This window comes from Stegostoma tigrinum, unplaced genomic scaffold (assembly GCF_030684315.1).
Source record: "Stegostoma tigrinum isolate sSteTig4 unplaced genomic scaffold, sSteTig4.hap1 scaffold_158, whole genome shotgun sequence".
NCBI lineage: Eukaryota > Metazoa > Chordata > Chondrichthyes > Orectolobiformes > Stegostomatidae > Stegostoma > Stegostoma tigrinum.
The window spans coordinates 255,196-269,329 of record NW_026728099.1 but is presented as its reverse complement, the minus strand read 5'-3'; the positions used below and the strand labels follow the sequence as shown (position 1 = coordinate 269,329).

General features: G+C 41.6%; 1 protein-coding gene across 1 annotated transcript in view; it reads left to right on the top strand.

Annotated features, from left to right (window-relative positions):
* Positions 1-13,449, top strand: part of LOC132207790 (ral guanine nucleotide dissociation stimulator-like 1) — a 60,686-nt gene extending 47,237 nt beyond the window's left edge. Inside the window, exons 22-26 of the mRNA XM_059643650.1 lie at positions 2,348-2,522; positions 4,282-4,497; positions 7,266-7,380; positions 10,124-10,238; positions 13,169-13,449. Of these exons, the coding sequence (XP_059499633.1) occupies positions 2,348-2,522; positions 4,282-4,497; positions 7,266-7,380; positions 10,124-10,236 (619 nt within the window). The 3' untranslated portion in view covers positions 10,237-10,238; positions 13,169-13,449. The remainder of the gene's footprint in view (positions 1-2,347; positions 2,523-4,281; positions 4,498-7,265; positions 7,381-10,123; positions 10,239-13,168) is intronic.
* The last annotated feature ends 685 nt before the right edge of the window (positions 13,450-14,134 follow it).

Below are 14,134 nucleotides of genomic sequence, written 5' to 3'. Positions count from 1 at the left end.
TTTTTTAGTAACTGGTTGAGTAATTTGAGACGATGCAAGGAGTAGTGCTGTTATTCTCACCTTATGCATGTGTCTCGTGTAGACTGATTGATAGAGATTCTTTGCTATGACCATGATTGTAGACTGTGGACCTGTGATGAGCTTGGTATTGCCTAGCGATTCTCATTTATCCACTGAGAAGTTTCTGCACCATGGCTAAATTTCGCCGGAATAAATTTGTTTATGAGAGACAAGTAAGCCAAAAAGGTGTTACAGTGAATTAAATTTGCATATTTGTGGGCCTGCATAATGAAAACTAGCAATGTTTAACAATTTTGAGAGAAAAATCAGATCTGTGTTCCACTTTGTGGGTCAGCAGGCAGCAGAAATATCTTCTGTTGAAAAATTATCAGCCATGCTTCTCACATTTGAAGCTCCACCTCAAAATTACTATCCCAATGGAGTCAAGTTAGGTAAAGGGGAAGCACAACGAGATCTAGGTGTTCTTGTACATCAGACAATGAAAGCAAGCATGTAGGTACAGCAGGCAGTGAAGAAAGCTAATAGCATGCTGGCCTTCATCACAAGAGGAATTGAGTATAGGAGCAAAGAGGCCCTTCTGCAGCTGTACAGGGCCCTGGTGAGACCGCACCTGGAGTATTGTGTGCAGTTTTGGTCTCCCGATTTGAGGAAGGACATTCTGGCTGTTGAGGGAGTGCAGCGTAGGTTCACAAGGTCAACTCCCGGAATGGCGGGACTATCATACGTTGAAAGATTGGAGCGACTGGACTTGTGTACACTTAAGTTTAGAAGGATGAGAGGGGTTCTGATTGAGACTTATAAGATTATTAAGGGATTGGACACTGTGGAGGCGGGAAGCATGTTTCCGCTGATGGGTGAGTCCAGGACCAGAGGATATAGTTTAAAAATAAGGGGAAGGCCATTTAGAACAGAGTTGAGGAAAAACTTCTTCACCCAGAGAGTGGTGGATATATGGAATGCTCTGCCCCAGAAGGCACTGGAGGCCACCTCTCTGGATGCTTTACAGAAAGAGATAGACAGAGCTCTTAAAGATAGTGGAATCAAGGGTTATGGGGATAAGGCAGGAACAGGATACTGATTGTGGATGATCAGCCATGATCATAATGAATGGTGGTGCTGGCTCAAAGGGCCGAATGGCCTACTCCAGCACCTATTGTCTATTGTCAAAAAACTCAAATATATTTCCATGTGGAAGTTGACATGAAAGTATGTGTTTGTTGTTGTGTATACATGTGTAAAGACTTCAAAGTTATTGTTTTTGGTAATTTTTCCTGAGTTGGGGATATTATCTTATATTTCTGTTCAATAGGTAAGGACTGACCAGAACTCAGCAAAGTCAGATTTTTCCCCCACCTACCCGTGTAGAGTTTCAGAGAAAAAACCGTGCCTTGTTGCTGTGTTGTGCCTTGCAGTGATCTGGAGTGTGACATGTGATTATTGTCATATAGAGACCAAGAAAGAGAAGGGAAACACTTATTCACTTCCTGGGATATCTTCTCTTTACATGAGTGTGGATGTTACATGAATGTGATTTAGGCTTCCGTGGCTTAATTGTGATTCTCGAAGTGCAGGCATTCAACATTGCAGCATTAGTGTGCAATCTCACATTTCAGCAGCCATCTGCTCTTGGTCCCTATACTATTTAATGACTAATATACCAACAATCAGGATTTTCAGCGTGGGAGTTTTTTATCATGCCATCTGCTGTACTTCTTTTGGGAGTTTTGGAAAATTTTCTATGTTAATCATGCAATATAAATGCAAATTGCTGAATAGAAATCCTAACGTTTGCAGTACCAATATACTGAAGGCCACAATCAGAGTTCACTGTCGTACCTTACAAAGTGTTGTGTACAGTTTTCTATCAATTATCAATGGTGTTACTTTGTTTTACGTTTTATTTTTAATAAACTGCAGCTTTCAGGAAGAAATTATATACACATTAGCATGTGGCCAGGTTGGGGGAAATTTTCCACCCTGTGGGTATTCAAATCCACATCTTGCCTTTCATAAGATTGAGGTTGATAGCAGGTTGAATAACATTGCAAAAAGCCCAGATTCTTGTGCCATTTAAATATGCAAACATTATAACCTATTCATATACTCCCTAACTATTACGCAATGTAACAATGTTCAATACAAGTAATGCGAGCTCTCGGTATGAGTGTGCCACTATTAATTTCTCACAGGTCAAATGTCGCGCACATCAAACTCCTGGTACTCACATCATCAGTATACCTTCATTCTAGTTAATTTTTTTTAACAGTTTGTCTAGAATGCAATGACATTTCCATATTTTTTGTTGTGCCCCCTTTCCCTTGTGCAGCCTGTTTTCAAGGAGTGATGTTAAAGTACACAACACTCAAACTAAAAGCTCTGAGCAGCGAGCAACCTTTCAGAATGAGGATTCAGACGACAGCATTACCGCAGCCAGCATTTTATCCGATTCCAGCCACTTGGAAATGGAAGAGCCGAGCACTTCGCAAAAAGCGTCAGAAAAGGTGAGACAGTGAGGCACTCATCACGTAAAATATGTTGTTCTCGGAGACTCTGGTTTGCCTAATAATGTCCAGACACTTTTTTTCTTCTTTCTTTCCTTCCTTTCTTCTGCCTTCCTGCCGTCTATTATCCTGACTACACTTTGGCAGTCAAGAGGATACAAAGGTACTCAGTGATACCGTCCCAGCCACTGGAGCTGGATGGCTGCCTAGCCAATCTCCTTCGCCTTTCTTTTAAGAGCTATTAGCCGAATAGCCATTTTGATGTTTCAGCCAGACTGAAATCCTTAATGTGAATGCCGTTCCACCAAGCATCTTCATAACTGGCTGCTGCCAGCAATTTTCCATCCCAGGTCCCACTTGCCAAAGTTGGGTCACTTGCTTTCAGAACGAAGGCAAGACAGCTGTGCCTCTCCCATCAAAATTCAACCTTTGTGCTGGTTACTGAAGCATTTGATTCCAGAAAAGGTATTATTCGTTCACAAAGTGAGAGCTGATTTTTTTGGTTTTTTTTGAGTTGTGCTGTTGGCTTTGTTTTGCTTAGATATTTTATATGATTTTATACTAATCGCCAAAATATTTCATCTTTAATTGTTCACAGCATCTTTAATTTCTACACAGTAAATTTTAGTGCATGGGGTATATCTGTCGCAGCTTGAAGCGCCCAGTCCACAAAAACAGTATTTAGAGTATGTTGGACAGGTCTTGATCCAGCAATTGCAAAAAAGTAATGCAAGTCTCTGCATGGAGTCCTCGTGACTGCACGTTTTGTTTTTCATCAATATTCGGGCTTTGAGCTGTTGATTAGTGCGTTCTCTGCTGAAGACCATTGTATCTTGGGAGATTATCAAAGTTGTGTTATGGTTATTGTTTATAGAATATGTCTAGGACTTGTGCCAGGGATATTTTCATAATGTATTTCTCTAAGAATTGGGCTAAGTATTATTAGGTCACATTTGGGTGTTTTGGAGTGGTATTTTTTTGTTTCAAAATACCCTCTTCCTTTTTATGGATTCTCCTGTTTAGTGTTGTGACTTCCTGTCTATTAATCATAAACTGAGAGCTGCAGTGACTTGGATGATTTCACTTCTGGTTTCTTTAGTTCTGTGCTGTATGTGGTTTGCGTTGGCTGTCTGTCTTTCTTTCTGCCAGTGGTGCTGTGCCACACACATTCTGACCTGCACCATACACTTGTTGGCCCATTCGCAGTCACCCGCAATTCATAAATGTGTGTTTTAACTTCAAACATTGTAGTTGGATCCAAGATTTCTGTGCAGAGCAAGGTGAAGTGGGCAAATAAATATTTATGTAGGCATGTTCACATACTGAGTGCAAACTGAAACCCCAAAGGGTTTATCTGACAAACCTCGAATTGAAGCACCAGTTTACATGGTCAAGTGAAATGACCACAATGTTATTGTGCTGAAGGAAACTAATTAGTAATTTATAGGCATGCTAAGTACTGAATTGTTGATGTTGACTGAACAGCTAGTAAACACAAACGGGAGTATAATTCCTCAGAAGTGTTCTATGGTGGTAGAGGAAAGAACTGCAAGTAAAATATTTCACAAGACAGCAACGACCCAGAATTCATGTACAACATCATGTTCTTGCAATTAAGCTGTCCTGCGCAGAATGCCTTCACCTTTGTGGGCAGCAGGACAGCATATTTTGTGTAATAATAAATATGACTGGAAAGGGGGAAGTTTCTAATATGCAACAATTGACAAACGTCTTCTTCAACAAAATAATTATTCCACAGTCATTAAAATCCGTGGATACTGCCTCCTCTGGAGGTTCATCCAACAGTGGTGCACCAGCAAAACCAAATTACGACATAGCCAAGTCTCGTAGGCGTGCGGGTTTGGGCAGCTGCTGGTGTGCATCACGTCAGAGGGACAACCGCCAGAATGAGAAAAGCTGCCTCATCCGAGTCCAATTAGAGGAGGACAGAGCACAAGAATTCAAAACGATTTTGGTAAGTCCCTGGACTGGTTGCTCTCGTCATGCTCGGTCCAAATAATTGCCATTGCTTTCTGCCAGTATCGCAAGAGGATTTATTTATCCCAATTATTTGTTGCCATGCAGTCATATTCAGTGTGTATTTTCCACATTGCTGAAGTCTTTTTTGGTCAATAGGGGTGCTTTGACCATCATTTTGATCCTGTTTTGTAATGCAGTAGCAATGTTTAGGTTTTAGGCCTGAACACATTTTCCTTGCATTTCTCCTTTAAGTGTACATGGCAAGGTGCAGCACTCTGTTGCCCCATTTTGGGGACTGGCTGATAAATATTGAAGAGGAAAAATCACAAATTAATGTGCACCATTAACTGTACAATAAATCAGCAAGGAGGTACCAGATCTTCAGTTAGCTGACCACAGGCACTTTGGTCCATCTGTCAACGAATCGAGTAATATTAGCAGAGCCATTGAATATTTCTTTCCTGACTTTGGAAATTTGTGAAATTTAAAAGCCTGGGGCATGGAAGAAAGCACATCAAAAATGGGTTAGAGAAGAGTGCAATCCAAAATAGAATAATTACCTGCTGGCGAGTTCAGGAAAGCCAAAGGAATGATGGCCAAATTGGAAGGCACATCGGTTGTTTTGTTTGATCATTTATTTTCCTTCAAAGGATCGGTCATACTCTTTGACTGTGGCTCCACAGATGTCAGGGTAATGTGTGGGAAATTACTTCTGGTACTTAAATATTGTTAAACAAACAGTGCCTCTTTACTTTGGTAAAGAGAATATTTGTTAGCTTGTAAGTGAGTTGGAGATGGGGCAGAACCAGCCTAAGATCTGAGGTAGGATTTGGATAAGCAAATGGCAAACAGCCTATTTAAGTTGGACATCTATGAAACACAGAAAACTAAATTCTCAACCAGAATGACGAAAATGTCTCCTGATGAAAGTGCAACAAATTTTTGCCCACAAACACAGTCATGAGAGGCCAACTAGAGAATCGTGGAATGTTATTACAAAGCAAAAAAAAACTTTGGCTGATTGTGTCTGTGCTAAATCTCAATAATAAGTAGCTAAATTCGCCACCCACCTCCCCCACCACCACCACCACCACCATCATTGCCCTTTTTACCCCTGCCCTGCAAATTTTGCTCCATGTAATTATTCAGTCGTCTTATGAAAGTAATTTAATCTGCTTTAACCACCTATTCGGATATTGTGGTTGGAAAAAACAGAATTTTTTTTTTGCTTTTGCTCCCCACCTTAGATTTTGTCCTTGGTACATAGTGCCAGAAGGACCAGTAAACAGTTTCCACCATTTACTTTAGTTAGCCTGAGCAAATGACTGTTCTTCATGATTCTGTATTCTCATCCTGACCCAATTTTGTGTCCATACCGCCACTGCCCATTTCATTCCACAGGCTTCCATTTTGCTTGCACACTTGTGTGTCACTTCATCGAACATAGAAAATCCAGTGTATTACCAACTAATCACTAAAATCAGTGATTAATCATTTACAGTGTGAGCTAACTGAGTGGGAAAGGTATTGGTTATTCAAAAAAGATCACTTCAGGGGATGTTAGTTAATGTAAAATGACAAGGTGTAGAGCTGGATGAACACAGCAGGCCAAGCAGCGTCAGAGGAGCAGGAAGGCTGATGTTTCGGGCCTAGACCCTTCTTCAGAAAAATAATGTAGTTAATGTAATCTCTAATTGTGTAATATTTGACTCTGCCACTTACAGAATTGTAGAGACATACGGAACAAAATATCCCTCCAAACTTTTCCTATTTATGTACTTATCCAAATGTCATTTAAACATTGTAATTGTGCCTACATCTGCCATTTCCTCAGGAAGTTAATTCCACAACTTCTGTTATATTTTTCAGATTTGTTGTTCATTAATATATTTATTATGGTCTTTGCTTTTGAGTGCATGGCAAAAGTAATTTTTTTAGCCATGAACTATAGTGCAATTAAAGCAGAATTAAGTATGAGTCTACTCAACCAGAAAACATTGCAGTTCTCCAGAAGAAACAGCAAATTTTCTAGTTTATTTCAATTTCCAGGTCATTGCTCAAACTTGAGTTGAGAAAAGTAATCTCCAAATTTAACATAGAATTCCACAAAAACAGACAATTGCCCAAAATGTGTCTTTTCAATGTCCTGCCTATTAAATATTATTCCTGCACAGTTTACAATTGATTGAATATTTTTTTTTGCACTGTCTTTGAATCGCAAATTGCTAAATGTCCCAAACTGCGAAAACAATTTTATGAATCATTTTATACGAATAAGCACAGCATTAGGAAATGTCAGACTTCATAAACAACATTGAGCCATTTGCTGTAATGACAATAAATGTTAAAAGCAGGCAAATGGGATGGGGGTTTTGGGTGGGAGGGGGTGGAATTGGCTTATTTAAATTATGAATTTCGTAACGAGTTACTTGCTTCAAACTGACTGTATAGGTAAACTTGAGCATTGGGCTCTGTTTCCAATCAAATTCCAACCTTTACTGTTCACAGTTTATGCGTTATGGAGCATCGACGGCATGTTTAACAACAACTGTCCTTCCAGTTATTATTTTATTCATGTAACTTGTACAGATTTTGGTGTAATGTTCCGATTAGTCTTCTGGGTGAAAGCAGCTATGTTGAGAAGCCCTTTGGAATTTGAGGGTGTGTGTGTGTGTGTGTGTGTGTGTGTGTGTGTGTGTGTGTGTGTGTGTGTGTGTGTGTGTGTCTAATGCATTAATGAAAAGTGAATATTGTTTTAATTAGGTGACTAATCAAGATCGGGTTTCCGAAATCTTCCACAAAGCCATGACCATGCTCAAATTTGAACCCGAGCGTCCTCAGGACTTTGATCTCGCACAGATTATTGAATCAAATAAAGGTGAGCAGTGGAAATTGCTTCAATTTAAGTTAGAGATAATGAGAACTGTAGATGCTGGAGAATCCAAGATAATAAAGTGTGAAGCTGGATGAACAAGGCAGGCCAAGCAGCATCTCAGGAGCACAAGTGCTGACGTTTCGGGCCTAGACCCTTCATCAGAGACAGGGATGGGGTGAGGGTTCTGGAATAAATAGGGAGAGAGGGGGAGGCGGACCGAAGATGGAAAGAAAAGAAGATAGGTGGAGAGGAGAGTATAGGTAGGGAGGGGATAGGTCAGTCCAGGGAAGACGTACAGGTCAAGGAGGTGGGATGAGGTTAGTAGGTAGGAAATGGAGGTGCGGCTTGGGGTGGGAGGAAGGGATGGGTGAGCGGAAGAACAGGTTAGGGAGGCAGAGACAGGCTGGGTTCGTTTTGGGATGCAGTGGGGGAGGGGAAGAGCTGTACTGGTTGTGTGATGCAGTGGGGGGATGGGACGAACTGGGCTGGTTTTGGGATGCGGTGGGGGAAGGGGAGATTTTGAAGCTGGTAAAGTCCACATTGATACCATTGGGCTGCAGGGTTCCCAAGCAGGATATGAGTTGCTGTTCCTGCAACCTTCGGGTGGTATACTGTATCCATTGTACCCGGTGTGGCTCCCTCTACATTGGGGAAACCAAGCGGAGGCTTGGGGACCACTTTGCAGAACACCTCCGCTCGGTTCGCAATAAACAACTACACCTCCCAGTCGCGAACCATTTCCACTCCCCCTACCATTCTTTAAATGACATGTCCATCATAGGCCTCCTGCAGTGCCACAATGATGCCACCTGAAGGTTGCAGGAACAGCAACTCATATTCCGCTTGGGAACCCTGCAGCCCAATGGTATCAATATGGACTTCACCAGCTTCAAAATCTCCCCTTCCCCCACCGCATTCCAAAACCAGCCCAGTTTATCCCCTACCCCCACTGCATCACAAAACCAGCCCAGCTCTTCCCCTCCCCCCACTGCATCCCAATACCAGCCCAGCCTGTCTCAGCCATCCCTTCCTCCCACCCCAAGCCGCACCTCCATTTCCTACCTACTAACCTTATCCCACCTCCTTGACCTGTCCGTCTTCCCTGGACTGACCTATCCCCTCCCTACCTCCCCACCTATACTCTCCTCTCCCCCGCCTTCTTTTCTCTCCATCTTCGGTCCGCCTCCCCCCCACCTCCCTATTTATTCCAGAACCCTCACCGCATCCCCCTCTCTGATGAAGGGTTGAGGCCCGAAACGTCAGCTTTTGTGCTCCTGAGATGCTGCTTGGGCCTGCTGTGTTCATCCAGCTTCACACTCTGTTATCTTCAATTTAAGTTAAATCAGTTTCTGAATGGCATAACCACTGCAAGGGAATTGATATTTTCTTCTGATTTCACCAAAAAGCTGAAGATATCTAAATTTGTAGAATTGAACATACCCAACTGTGTTCAGCAGGATTCAACTCTGAGGAATATAAAGCCAATAAACAACTAATATCTGCACCTAATAAAAACAAATTATTCCATCTGATTCCCCAAAGCCAAATCAGAACAAAGAACCGCAAATGCTGGAAATCAGAAACTGCTGGAAAAGCACAGCAGGTGTCACAGCACTTGTAGAGAGAAATCAGGGTTAGTGTTTCGAGTCCAGTAGCCCTTTTTCAAAGCTACTCACATATTGAGTGAAGGATGCACATAGGAGTTGGTTGTGGCATTAAATCCTGAATTACTCACATTGCTTTGTTCATTCTTATTTTAACTGGTTATTCCAAAATAACTGTTTTCTGTTGCTGAAATTAATCAGTTCTTCCCCTCTTTTGGCCTGTGGCTGAGACCAGAAATATGGGTGGGGTCGCTGCTGCCAAGTTGCTAATCTGTCGCAACCCTCCCCCCACAATTTCCGGGTGAAAAGTAGAAACGAGGACTCATGGGTTTAATTCTGCTGTGGTTTAAAACGTGCCATCCAGGCTGTGTTAAGCAGAATGCCTTATGAAAATGAAAGGTTCCAATGCCTCTGCAGCATGCTATCCCTGTCAGTTTTCACAGAAAAGAAAAATCAATCCCCTGGATGCAAGCCTCACTGACAAAGCTGGAATTTATTCTGCATCCATCATAGCCCTCAGAAAATGGTCATAGGCTGTGTCACTAACTCGTGTTTGATTCAGGTGCCCTCAGTGGTGTTAGTTCCAAGATTCCAATCTAATGCTGAAGGAGAGGATAGCTTTTCTCAGTGTTTTCGCATTGATCACACTGCACCTTTTTGTGTTTGATGCTGGTATCAGCAGAAGTGACATGTAGCTGCTGGGTCATTCGTGAATCAATTGGGGTTTTGCGTTGTTCTGTAGTAAGGAAAATCTGACATCTTTACCTGGGCTGCTGTATGCTGACTCTTCACAGCCTCATATGTGGCAGAATAAAGCCACTCAATTGTACAAACTGTCATGAAGAAGGCATGTGCCATCGGACAGCGAAGGGTTTGAAATGGATTTTAGTCTTGACCAACAATGCTCATTCTGAGAATGGGTCTCAGGTATAATGGTTTTCAGTTATTGAGTTTACCTAAGGATGGTATAACTCCAAGACTTTCTCTTGTGTTTTGTAATACGTTCTGAATCCTTGCAGTACATTTGTTCTGTTCCTCCCAGCCATTGATATTTCCGTACCCAGGAAGCAGTTGGACCTGTGCACAATCAATATGATGAAAACACGTGTGAATAATAATGTGCTTTCCCTCTGCTTTTTCAGTGCTCATACTTCCGGCCGATGCCATCCTGTATTACGCAATGAACAAGGAAGTGAATCACGACTTCATCCTGAGATTCACCGAAAGAAGATCTTCATGTCTATGCAAGTTTTAGCTGTAAGGAACATAATGTTTCATGGGACTCTATTGGATCTAAAATCTCTGCTCAGTATCAAAAACCCTGCAATATATGAATAAATTACTTTGGCAGTTTTCTACTTTAAATTATTGGACAATTTGGAGAGAGTGACTTGACTTCAGACAATTGCTTAACATTAACTTTTGAGTCCAGTGCTTGTTTGTGCTTTTCAAACATCTTGCACATCAGCTATTTTTTCTGGAAGGCTGGAGAATTGCACCCTGCCACCGGTCTTCTATGAACATCACAGTCATGTTTCAATTGGTTGGATGAGAAAAGGAATCTTTTACGTATCAATCTTGTTGACCAATTGTGTTTGAAGTTGCCTGGTTTCCTCAATGGTTGTTTGGTTAAAAAGCAAACCAGCCATTTGGTCAGCCAATGGCAGGATGATGAATACTTCAACTGAAGTGTTTGGTTTGGCCTTTAAACTCTTCAGCACTCCACTCCTGCCTTCAATATTTTTATTTCTCCAGTGGTTTAAACTAATTTGGAGAGAATGCCATTGATATGCCTTCAACAAAGGGCAACTACAAGAAATAATAGAGTTGTTTATTACTGCCAGTGATATTGCACTTGTTTGAGACCTTAACTGTTTTTACTTAATGTTCAATTTTACAGAAATTTGATATAAAATTATTATACGGGTTACGTAGTGCGACCAAGTGTGTGAGAGTGAGATTATGTGAGTGAGATTGTGAGAGTACGAGTCAGACCATGTGTGTGAGTGAGTGCCAAGTCAGTGAGAGTGAGTGAAACTGTGTGTGAGTGAGTGTGTGAGACTGTGGGAAGTCAGAGTGAGACGGTATGCATTAGTGAGACCGTGTGAGTGTGAGTCAGAGTGAGCTGATGTGTAAGAGTGAGACTGTGTGAAGTTAGAGTAAGACCGTGTGTGAGTCAGACTGAATGACAGTCAGTGTGAGACTGTGTAAGTGATACTGAGAGTTTCTGTGTGAGTGGGTGTGAGAGAGTGGGACTGTATGAAGTCAGTGAGACTGTGAGTGAAAGCATGTGCGTGAGTGGGACCATATGTGTGAGTGAGACTGTGAGAGAGAGAGTCAGAGTTAGATTGAGAGAGGGCGAGTAGGAATTTGTATGTGAATGAGACCATGCATTTGTGAGAGTGAGACCATGTGTGTGACTAAGAATGTGTGTGTGAGTGAGAGAGTCTGAGTGGGGCTGTGTGTGGGTGGGGCTGTGTGTGGGTGGGACTCTGAATAAGATTGTGTGAGAATGTATGAGTGAGAGAGCATGTGTAATTGAGTGAGTTTGAACAAGACCATGTGTGACTGAGATTGTGAACTCAGAGTGAGATTGTGTATGAGTGAGACTATGTGAGTGTGAGAGGCAATGTGTGTGAGACTGAAATTGTGGGAAGTCAGGCAATACTGTGTGTGTGAACCTCAGGGTGAGACTGCCTGCGAGTGAGACTGCGCACTCAAAATGAGACTGACTACGGTGTAAGAGACAGCCTGTGTGAGTGAGACTGAGTTGGTGTGTGAGAGTCAAGATTGAGCATGTGTGTGTTTGAGCCTGAGTTTGTGCGTGTGACACAGTGAGTGAGTGTCTGTATGGGAGTGAGTCAAACTACGTTTGTGAGACTGTGTGAAGTGAGAATGAGACTGTGCAAAGTCAGTATGGGACTGTATGTGTGAGACTGAGACCATGTGTGAGTGAAAAAGTCAGAGTGAGGCTGTGTGTGAGACTGATGTGTGTGCGTGAGACTGTGAGGTTGTGTGAGTAAAACTGCAAAATCAGCGTGACACTGAGTGAGAGTGTGTGAGATTGTGCTTGTGATACTGTGTGAGACTGAGTGTGAATGAGACTGTGTGAGAGTGTGTCGGAAGTGAGTCAGTCCATGTCTGTGAATGTGTCGATTATTTGTGAGTGAAACTGAGTGTGAGTGAGGCTGCATGAAGTGTGAGTCAGACTGACTGAGTGTGTGTGAGTGACTATAACAGGCTGAGTGAGAAATTGTGTGTGTAAGTGTGAGACTGCGAATGAAACTGTCAGAGTGTAAGAGTGAGGGAGTGTGTGTATGAGAGGATATATCTGTAAAGTGCATACCATCTCAGGGAAAAAAAAACTAACAAACTAAATATTTATCCAGAACGTTCGGTGGGATGATGAGTACTTCAGCTGGACTGTTTGGCTCGGCCTTTAAACTCTCCAGCCAACCTTTTGTTTCCAGTGGTTTTAACTAATTCTGGATTAAAAACCCACTGAAATGTTTTTAACTGACTGCAAATGCAAGAAATAACAGCATTGTTTATTATTGCCAGTGGTATCGCACTTGTTTGAGACTTTAATTAATGCTCAGCTTTATAATGAATTTATTTTGAATTGTTATATTGTGAGATGTGCGCGCGTGTGTAAGAGAATATATATTTGTAAAGTACAAACTTTACAAATATATATTCTCTTACACACGCGCGCACATCTCACAATATAACAATTCAAAATAAATTCATTATAAAGCTGAGCATTAATTAAAGTCTCAAACACACAAACTGTTCTGGGGATAAAAGGTATTTAAAAGATGCACAGGGGACCAGATCACCTCAGACATGAATACAGTAAGACACTTGTTGTTCCTAGTTTATCTGCTTATGTTCCATTACTCAGATCTGTCATTATTTCAAGTGGGTCTCATTGGTTAACAGCCTAATCTGAAACTCACTCATTGACCTTTTCATCTTCATGCAACCACATCTCACATGTAGGACAGCGTTGGTTATGTATATTCACTTTTCAAATGGATCCAAAACAAAAATCCAGTCAAAGTAGCAAAATAGCAGGAATTTTTAACAATATTTGAGACTCTGTTAAATTCACAGTTGCACTATGTATAAATTAACACCAGGAACAACAAGCACTTTAACATTTCTGGCATTCCTTTCTTCCACAGGCAATGTTCGAACCTCCTTCCCGATGTGAATAAGTGAGCTCTGGTGAGGAAGGACTTTAGAGAGCTCACTGCCCTGATTTTTGAGAGGTTGTATGTATTTTATTTCCTTCTCCTCCTGTAAATCGCTTGGTGCTCGATATAGGATTCACTAATTTGACATTTACACATAACTACTTTAAAACTAAAATGGTTCAACATCGAGGCTTTGCCAACAATACCAGCCACAGATAAAAGAGGAAATCATCTGAGTTCTTTGTCTAAGTTTCATTTCTAAAAATAGTGTTCAGTAAATGTTTTTGATGTTCTTACATTTGTTTTAAATTAAAAAAACTTAAATTGCTATCTTTTGTTTCATTCTTTTGAAGTAGAAGACAAATTCTGGGCTGATGGAGTATACTTCATATCGAATTAGTGCTGCCTCACTAAATATAAGCTCCTATCAGCAATTTGTGTTGAGAGCTCACCTCCACGAACCAGGTATCTGGGGCAATTGACAGCCATAATCCTAGAGAGCAAGGCAGGTACCTTGGCACCACGCAGGAAACCTCCATTGGTGGGGCAGCTGATGGAGAAACTGGTTGAACAAATAATGGCTCTGCCAGGATTGGAACAGTTTGTTTGCAATATGTGGGAAAGGTGCCTCCATTAAAAATGGCCTCTGACATCCGTCTACTCACTTGCATCACTGACCCCATGCCATTTGTAAAATGCAAGCTTCAGTGCAAAGGCCACATTGGCCTTGATGCACTTTCAAAGAGTTTCTGTGCAAGACTGTTGTATAATGGTGTTTGCAGTGACTGTCACATCAGCGCTGTGGGGCAACTCGTGCTGGCACAAGCATTGGTGGTACAGATAGAAGAGTTAGCTCCAGGAATAGCGGGTGTACTGTTGTAGTTTTCCTCATCTTTGGATTCTGGGGAAGTATCTGGAAAACTGCCAATGTGACACCCCTATTCAAAAAGAGAG